The sequence below is a fragment of the Coffea arabica genome, chromosome 8c (genome assembly GCF_036785885.1).
Source record: "Coffea arabica cultivar ET-39 chromosome 8c, Coffea Arabica ET-39 HiFi, whole genome shotgun sequence".
Classification (NCBI taxonomy): domain Eukaryota; kingdom Viridiplantae; phylum Streptophyta; class Magnoliopsida; order Gentianales; family Rubiaceae; genus Coffea; species Coffea arabica.
Genome location: NC_092325.1, coordinates 43,552,355 through 43,562,229, shown reverse-complemented (window position 1 = coordinate 43,562,229; position 9,875 = coordinate 43,552,355). Strand labels below are relative to the sequence as shown.

Sequence of the window (9,875 nt, the reverse complement as noted above, 5' to 3'; positions counted from 1 at the left end):
TTTTAAGTTTGATTCCGCCACCGCTCAAAGATAATCATTGATGCACAGATGAAACGAGAGAATGCATGCAAATGGAAAGATATAGTTATGTTAAGAAAACATTTGCTTATGATTAGGCAAAAAAGGACAGAAATCATCTTCTAGATTTGCACTTGCTTTGAAGCAACCTCTGTTAAACACTGCTAATCAATTTTTTAATCTCACTATTACTACGTACGTAAGTGGGTACGTATCATTGATGGTGGTTCTTCACCCGGGAAAATGGATAAAAAGTATTTTTTTTTTACTTGTCAGAAATATTTATATATATAGTCTGAAACAGATATGGGTTTCAAAATCTGCATTATTGGAAGGTGCACGTGACAATAATGACTGTTATCTCAGTTCATGTCCCATTTTGTGCTCCCAAAAAAAAACAACGATTGTGTCGGTGCAGGGGAATATTACCCTACTCATCCTTAGACTTTTGTTGTTTTCCGAATTTAGTGCATACGGCTGCAATTTTATTTTAATACATAAAACCTAACTTGACCGAATTATTCCCAATTCATTAGACTTCTATTCTTAAAGACAAAAAATGCAAAAATTTTACTATGTTCTTTTCAATTAGAAATCAACTAATTAATTAACCCTCCGTCAATAGTTTTTTTTTTCCAAACGATAACATGAACCGTCAATAGTTTGATGAGTAAATTTTAAAACTATCAAAGATTCATGTATTTAATTAGATGAAAGCATAAAGGATAGATTTAAATTACAAGTGAAAGTTTAGGGACGAGAAGGTTAATATCTTCTATAGAACAACATTTCTAGTGAGCAATGACATCTTTTACCCAGTGCTATTAAATAAACACAAATTAGAAGAGAATCTAGTAAAAACTTGACCCCTAAAATTTTATAAGCAAAATCGAAAAGTAGGCACCATCGTAAAAGCCGATCACTTCAAAAAGAAGATACTAAAATCAGCATAATTCGAAAGAAAATTCAACTTGATCACAGAACAATTAAGTGAATTAACGTGCATTTAATGGTTTCAGAGCATTCATTTAAGGAGGACTCATGGAGCTGGTCAATTGGGTCCAGTATTCATTTGATGCCAATCACGAAGAGTATAACGTGGGACAGAGAGATCTGAAATTAATCTGAAGTAGCTGCCTGATACTGCACATTGCTTAAAAGTTTGGACTTATTGGCTAAATAAGCCATATTAGACTACTGTATATTACCTAAAGGGAAACCTACATGTGCAGAGTCTTTCTATGCCCTAGTTGGAGGTGTACATGTAAGTACACATTTGACATGTGTGTGTGTGGAACAAGAAACAATCTGTGCTACATCCTAATACACCTCCCAATAATACTGGTTATTTGGTAGAATATTTTGTCATTGATACTGGTGGGGGTGATATGTCATAATGTCCCACCAACATAAATTTGATATTTCTCCGACATCAGGGTGTTAAAATAGTTCAAGAAACAGCTACGTCAAACATATAGAGCCCACTATTATACCAAGATCAGGTCATTATGTGCTTCCAGGACCTACAACAGATTTTGGAAGTCGATTTTGGCAACCTGAATTACTTATTTGAGAATAATGCCGAGTTGCAACCACATTCCTATTTTTGGTGGATCTGCTTACCAATCATATTATTGTTTTGAAAACGGACTGCCAGGTGATATTAATTTACTAATGATAATCAGGGTTTGGTAACACGTTATTAATTGTGTAATAAGAGAATTGATGACCACACCGACGCAATACATACTTGCGAGTGATCGACCATTGCAAACGAATAAGTAACAACACAGCAAGCTTTGTAAGACCACTGCAAACGGTTCCGCTGGTTATATATACAGTCAATGCATTCTTCTCATCAGCTTCATACAACAATAACACAGCAGCAACCTATATAACGAATTAAAACTGCCAGTTTCACGTAAATATTAAAATTTGAAAGAAAAACTGGTTAGCGGCCTCACTAGATGAACCACTACCTAGTTTAATTCTTTTTCTTGTTCGGAACGAAATGTTTCGAGTGATTTTGTCTGCTGGATTAATGCAGCCTGCTGGATTTAGACGTGATAAGATGTCTAAAATGTGACAGATCGATGTGACGGAACCTTGCATGATTATTAGGTATTAAATTGCTTACGTACCCAAAAAAATTCATATAGAGATCTTTTAAATAGATGTGTCCCAGTGCCAATGAACTGTCCAAAATTTATCATTTGATTAAATTAAAGAATGCACGGGGCTGAAATATGTACTTGCTAAAATTGGAACAAATAATTGCTGGATGCACCTCTAGCTGCCCATCCCATTTTCTGTGTGCATTTGATGGCGGTACCCTGAAGTTAATCAGCTCGTTAATTACTAGGTTATCCTTTGATTGAATATCCATCATCTTTGGATTGTAGGGTTTGTTCGTTTTTGGGGAAAGCTAGCTGCTCTTAAGTTCAGTTCCACGTTCCGTGGAGCATCCATGCAAAGACCATTTCGGCAGCCGTAACGTTCCCTTTCGGTGGAGTAGTAATAGTTCAGTTCTTTCTGCAAATAAACGTTTACAGAGAAAAGGAACCATATCTATTATTATTATGCTGATCCGGTTGATTTACTAAAAAGCCACACCAGGATGAGATATTAAAACACGCAAAAGTTAGAATGTGCTGTTAACTTCTCTTCATCAATAATCAACATGGTTTACCTAATTACGTTACTTGCATGGTTTTATGATATGGCATTCCGATTAAACATCAAATATTCCAAAATTAGCATGAACAGTTAGTGAATTTCACTACTTTTGCTGCCACGTTGAGGCTAAAAAAACGTTGATGCAGAGCCATCGTTTTCCAACAGGAGAGCCAAAGGAGGAAAGGAGATATTTACAGCAATAGACTCAAAATACTAAGGTATTAACAGAATCTACCATGATCAAAAGAGTCAAAGCATAAATTTATGAAGGGTTTAAAAATTTTATACCACTTAGTCGTGTATTTGTAAAATCTGAAAACGCTTCAAATCTTTACCCAGCTGTTGTCAACGTGAAGGGTAATGGTTGATTAATGATTATAATGATACTCAAAAAGTTATTTAACCGAGAAAAAAAATTGAAATTCAACAGGGTGAAATAATGGATATTAAAAAAAATGTTGTTTTCATACGGTATTCGGTACCCTAGGCATGCATTTGAAGAACTTACTGATTATTGAACTAATTATACGGGTGTAACTGTATCTGAACTATGCAGGTTAAGTATGATTTATTTCCATTTGTTTTTGGAGTCATAAGTGATCTTTCTAGTTCAGAAAAGAAGTCAATATTTCAGGCTAGTTAAAAAACAAGTTATTTTGGACGTACGTAATACAACGTGATGCCTTTATATATATATATATATATATATATATTGGTGGGATCACCTCTTTATGTCTGATTTGGATGAAAGGCGTTGATCCAAATGGCTAGTCGTTTGAGCTGCTTTTAGGAAGACAAAATTCAGTAAGGGGAAAAAAAATGACAGAATTCAGTATAATCCATGTTTCATAAGAGAAAGAGAGATAGATCTTTAAAGAGAGTACAAAAAAGGAAAAAAAAGAAAAGAAAAGAAGACTATCAATTGCCATGATGCCAGATTTCCTCATGCACTGGCTTCGTGGAAGCCAAGCAACAAACAGAAGACAAACTTTACAGACCGCATTTCAAATCATCGAAAAGAAGAGTTTGAAGCCATCCAGGCTGTGGATCAAAGCAGAGTTGGCCCTCGCCCTGTAGGGCATATTAGTCCATGCCCGATCGAAAAGTAATATTTTTTCAAGATAGTATATCATGTTGTCCTCAAGCATATGGTCCTGTGGTAGCATCAAACCTTTTCAGACCTCACCAATTTATTTTGCTACTAAATAAAGAAGTAGAGGAGACCCTTATCTAAGTTAATTTATATGGTATTTCAACTGATTTGATAGCGCGCTATCTCCGTCAATTTCTCCTGCAGCTCACTTGGACTTATAATTTTCTCGTCATTCACCTGCATTAGCTAGGAAGTGATAGTAAGATTATTGGATATCTCATCTGGAAAAAACCACAATGTACATCCATAAAAACAGACATATATAAATATGACAGAAAATTAGTACCTCAGATTCAATAACATGGAGTAGCCTTTCATTTACTCGTGTGGAAATGCAGCTTTTGATAGACATGCCTTCTGAAATGAGAAAATTGAGGATTCTGGAAAGAGGAAGATCTACTTTGGATCCAGTGGTTATGGTGATCTCCATCCCTGCCCTACAAGTTTTAACCGCAATACTAGGTTGCTCAAAATCTTCCTGTGGATTTTCATTCTCTACAACCTTGGAAGTGGTCGGATTGATAAACCATTCCTTCAGCTTTGCTCTCTTGCTCTTCAGCTCATCTACCTTCTTCTTTTGAAACCTAATATATTTCACGGTCGCATGAATATGATCTGATATGGACCGCTTCCCCTAGAACAATGAGAAACCAAAACCGTTAGAAATGCTGTCACCCTCAATATGATATGAACTCAGTATGTTATGTTACATAAAATGAGTGAATTTTTTCCTCCCAATTTTCTTTAATTTTTAGACAAGGAAGGTTGAGATGGAAATGGAGAATAAATTGACGAAAGTCACGTGAGCCAATGATATTCAAACACTCGTTTTAGTTTAATTGCACACCATTCGCAATGTTTTTTTTAGACTAAATAACAAGCATATTACGCGCTATGTGGTCGTTAAAAAAGTAATGAAATATTAGTTTGAATTTAACTTTTTGCTATTGACTGTTAATTTTAACAGAAAAATAAACGATGATATTTTAATTCAAACTATAAGAGAATTATATATAGATTTTTAAATTATAGAAGAGTCATGTGATAAAACACCAAATTACGGGAGGTAAAAGGTGATTTATCCTAAATAAAATACATAGTAGAGTCAGCAATGTGCAAAAATCTTTTAAAAAAAATAATAAAAGGTATGTTAATGTCATTTTCTTAAAAATTAAAAATCCTTAATCGTAGGGCTATGTTGATTTTCCTATCTTTTGTTTCTGTAAGCGACGTTTGAGGATTTGGAAGAGAGGCAGTAAAAGGTTCAAAACCCTCTAGCATTCGTCTAAGGTATGGAAATAAGATTCTTGATCATGGAACTATAAATGTTTGACACAACATGTGACCGAGCTTTACCTCGAGATGTTGAGAGGGGATCAGTGAACGCAGAGTCTGGTGAAGGCCAGCCGTCTCTTGCCTTCTTTGCCTTTCGACATCTCTATGTATGATCTTCTTGATGTAGTCTCTAGGGCTCTCCTCAATGTTTTCCAAGGCACTAATCTTCCTTCGACGGCCCTGTTTTGGCTTGGACTTGGCAACAGTACTAAGATCCAAATCATTAAAGGGAGGATTATTCACATCCACCAGAAGTTTATCGTTTTGTTGTTGAGGACGAGGAGGTGAAATGAACTTGAAAAGTTCATCTTGGTTACTTAGCCATTGAGAAAACATGGCTAGCTAGAAAAACCAATTGCCTTTTTATTTTCTACTTCTTCTTGGCTCAAATTCAAATAATCAGTGGCTGTGACGCTCTCCTGCTGTAACTGTAAGTATATATGCTGCTCTTTATAAAGGTGGCAGGATGGCAGTGAAGAAGGCTTCGCTTGGGCGCCAAATCATTGTGGGGACTACATGATTTTCCCAGGTTTTAGCTAGCCAAATCTTGTTGGCTTCGTTGCTCAGTCCATCCACATTGCCAACAACGGTGCACCCGTCGTAGCAGCACGAAAATATATATATATATATATATATATTCCTAACTTTCGTGGCACATTATTACTAATCAGAAAGTACCAAATATTGTTTTGAATCATTTCTTGTATAGTATTTGTTAGCCAAGTACTATTTGATCATACGGGATCCTCAGTGCTACTTTTCCAGTGACAATTCAGTGCCTTCTATATATATTTATGTCAAGTGTTTTATTTATTTAATTTGTCATGTATTGTTTATTTAAATTTTTTCTATCATCACGTGATAAGTGGGATTGATACTGAACGTGGCACCGAATAGTGGCATAGAGGATCCCAATTGCTACTTGACAGCGAGTGGTCAATTTTAATGCACTACGTAACATGTTGCGTTTTGTAGGTGCTCTGCTCTATTCAATGTTTTCTCATAATTTGCTAAAACCAAACATAAGGCTAGTGGGGAAGTAATATATATACCTGTAAATTGATATCATTAAGCCATGCATGAAGAGCAGTTTGCATTAAGTTTATTTATTTATTTTGAGTTTCTACTTAAAACTTTTAAATTTATTTTTAATTAAAATAGCATTCAATATTCATTTCAATAACTCCAAAACAATTGTATTGTGGGAGAGACGTCAAAGAGAAGTTGATTGCTTAGTGAGGCGATGCATGGGAATATAGGAATTTTCCAAACTATAAGGTTTCAAGTCGGGGGAAGGGTAGTTCCTAATACTTATTAGCGAAAATTGTGACAAAAACTTTAAAATTCTTATAAAAATTCTAAGCATATTCATTAATTTTTATAAAATTGAGGGAGGACAATTGTCCGTATCGTGAATGAGACGTGGCTCTGCCACTGCATAGGCTTGCAATCATTGCTGGCCTTGTTACCCTTGTGCTGTAATATTATTGGAATGGCAAACATATTCGTGTTAAAAAGCTCTATATTAGGTTTACCACGTGTTGAGAGCATGCATAGAAAATGCACAGATGCTTATGCGTACATAAAGATACTTGTGTGTATATATAAACATATATATATATATACATACATACATACACACACATATATAAGCGTGCGTGTGTGTGTGTGTGTGAGGGGATAAATCAACTTTCTACCATTCCAATTAAGATAAAAGGTGTTGTGAATTCAGCTTCTCCCATTGTATTATTTTTTGCTCACTATTTTTTTTTTCTCAACAATTTTCATGGATGCAACCAGAAATCAACATAACCAACAGGTCAAGTAAACCAACAAATTTTAAAAACCTCAGAATGCAAAATTTAAGGTCAACCAATTTCGTATGTGGACTGACAGAAGTTATCATGACTATGACATTCCAACAAAACGGTCAAATTATTAAAAAAAAAAAAAAAGAAGACAAATCAATTACTTGATACTTAAATCGAATTTGGTTTCATAAGAGTTAGTTAAAATTTGATTCGCCAACTAGCCAAATCAAGATTCAATAACATTTTATATTCGATAAAATATTTGTTCAAATTCGATTTGGTAAGAAAAACAAATAAAATTTGAATAAAATTTTAAACTCATTAAAATAAGCAAACGAACTTGAGCACGAGAGTGTTCGATTTGATTAAACTCGTTTAGACCTCTAATAACGATAATAGGTTTCACCCATATCTTTCACCGGATCTCACTCTCTCACTCTGAACTTTTGCCAACTATGATTCTAAAAAGTCAAGGACTTCTATTTCGCTAATTGTGATTGTCGGAATTTCATTTACAGGTCTAACAAAAAAAAAAAGAAAAAGAAATAATAAACATTTTATTTATATTACTTGGCAACTGCAAAAACAGCCACCTCATACGATTGATCCTTTAAAAAATCATTACGGCAGACAGAAGTAATACTAATTTTTGGAAGATTAGGGAATATATTGAGAAATAAAGAGATATGCGATCTATCTGATATGGAAGCAGCACTGGCCATTGAATAAGACAGTAGTGAGACTGATAGAATTTGCATCTGTAACTGTAGTAATGAAAACTAATTTACTTGCACTCAGGTTAAAATATGCCCTCTCACCACTGAATTGCCCAAAAAAAAAAAAAAAAAGAAGCCTTTTACCGCTGAACTACCTTTTCTGTAACAAGAATTACATGGAAAATGTCCCATTATAGCATTTGTAAGAAAGTACTTGAACGTTTTTAGATGAACTGTTTTCATGTCTTGTCTACCTCTCCTTACAAATGATTTCAAAATGTTGTCCACTAATAAAGATTTACTGCGTGTAATTTGCTTTTAATTACACGGGTACAAAGCAGAGTTCTTTTCCACTTTTATGGACGTACAAGTGCAACTCTTTATATGTCCTCCTTTTCCTGGCAACTCTTTATACGTCGAAATCATATCTTGTGTGGACGTTTTCATTTTAAATGGATAAATTTCTATTATACAACGACTCAATAAAGGATTATACTTGACCTATATTGAGTATCAAGTTGGGTAAGATTACATAATTGATCAACTCTTGACACAACGACGCAAGTAAAGCCTAACTCCTTCACTCGTTTAGTGTACATCCTCACAAATGAGGTAACACGATAGGCAGCCGTTAAGGCTTGGTGGGGTGAGAGTTCAAGGAGCTAAAACTTTGATTCACCCAATGCCAATATATAGTTAACTATACTAGTGCAAGTTTCCTAAGTCGGTGGTGGACGATTGCTATTCATTTGCCATAATCCGTCACGTGATTGTAGCGGAAGCAGTCCATTTGATGCAACAACTGATTATATAAGAATTCTCGCTCAGCGCTGACAATCAATTTCCGACAACTCAAAATGCAGAAATACTTGAACAACATAAAAGAATTGATTTTTGTTTTCTTGACGATTGGTGACACCTAAATCAAGCATCCAAAATTTGGTAGGGATTTTGTTATAGTTTTTTGCTATCTTTTTTCTTGCCAGAATATGTAGTAAAACGGAATGTTTGATTTTGTGTCCATATTAGTGAACTTTGAAGTTTGAACTTATACTCCGGGCTCTTGATCAGGGGGAATTTCAGGTACATCTCCATACTATTAGCCATGCAAACAAATTGATCCCTGAGGCCTAGGTTGGAAGCTTGGGTGGGAGGACAAAGAAGAGAGAGAGAGAGAGAGAGGAAGGAGAAGAAGATGAGATGATTCTAATTATATAAGTCAGCTTTTGTATCTTAACTATATAGTCATAGGTTATCAAGGAACATTTGATTTAGTGGTTAAAATTGAGATGTCAAAAATTAGAAATAATATGTTCAAAGAAGAAAATAGAGAGAGAGGGAGAGAGAGAGAGCGAGGGAAAAAAGAGATAAAAAAAAGTTAGAGATGATTCTAGTTATAACAGCCAGCTTTTTGTATCAAACTATATATTTATATGTTGTCAAGAAGGTTTTGATCCGATGATGACTGAGGTTGAGATTTCAACAATTAGAGATTATGTATTTAAATTCCCTATTTTCTCTTCTCGCTCATTAAATCTCTTCCTTCCCTAATTCGAAATACGCTAGTTCATTAGTTGGCATAGCATAAATTTTAGCTCCGACTTGCTTGAGAATGACTACAGTTTCATGTATATCGCATACTACTAAGAAGAATTTGTGTTTAAAATTTTTTTCCAATTTAGGAAAGAAACGATTTCTATACCTCACAAGGTAGAGGAAAGGTTACCATACGCGTGAAAAATAATGATGTACTCAAATGAAATTGTTTGGCATTGCAAGGTTTAGAAGATAACAGATTACATGTAATTATTGTTTGGAAAAAAATGTCATTTTATATGATACACGATTCTATATGATAGACTAAGGGGAGTGCCCGCACACCGCGCCGGTGTTTGGTGACTGTAGGGAAAGAGATTTTTTTGTTGAACAAACAATAGTACATTGTGAGAAGAAATAAAACTAAGCATAAAAAAATAAACGATATAATCAATCAATTCACACAGCGTTACAATAAAACTGTGTCAAATTGAAGGTCGTTGATAATGCATAAAGGCAGAGTAACACAGAAAGCTAATTTTATTTCAAAATCCCCACTGAGAGCTCTTACTTGCTGTTGCTCCAAACCTATAAGATTATAACCAATCCAGACCAATTGGGTTAGGCAAC

General features: G+C 34.7%; 1 protein-coding gene across 1 annotated transcript; it reads right to left on the bottom strand.

The window, feature by feature from the left end:
• Positions 1 to 3,946: 3,946 nt before the first annotated feature.
• Positions 3,947 to 7,952, bottom strand: LOC113706216 (transcription factor bHLH118-like). The gene is made up of 5 exons (XM_027228103.2): positions 7,924 to 7,952; positions 7,774 to 7,813; positions 5,204 to 5,323; positions 4,134 to 4,481; positions 3,947 to 4,024 (listed from the first exon to the last, which is right to left on the bottom strand). The coding sequence occupies exons 1-5, from the start codon at positions 7,950 to 7,952 to the stop codon at positions 3,947 to 3,949; spliced, it is 615 nt and encodes a 204-aa protein (XP_027083904.2).
• Between the last annotated feature and the right edge of the window lie 1,923 nt (positions 7,953 to 9,875).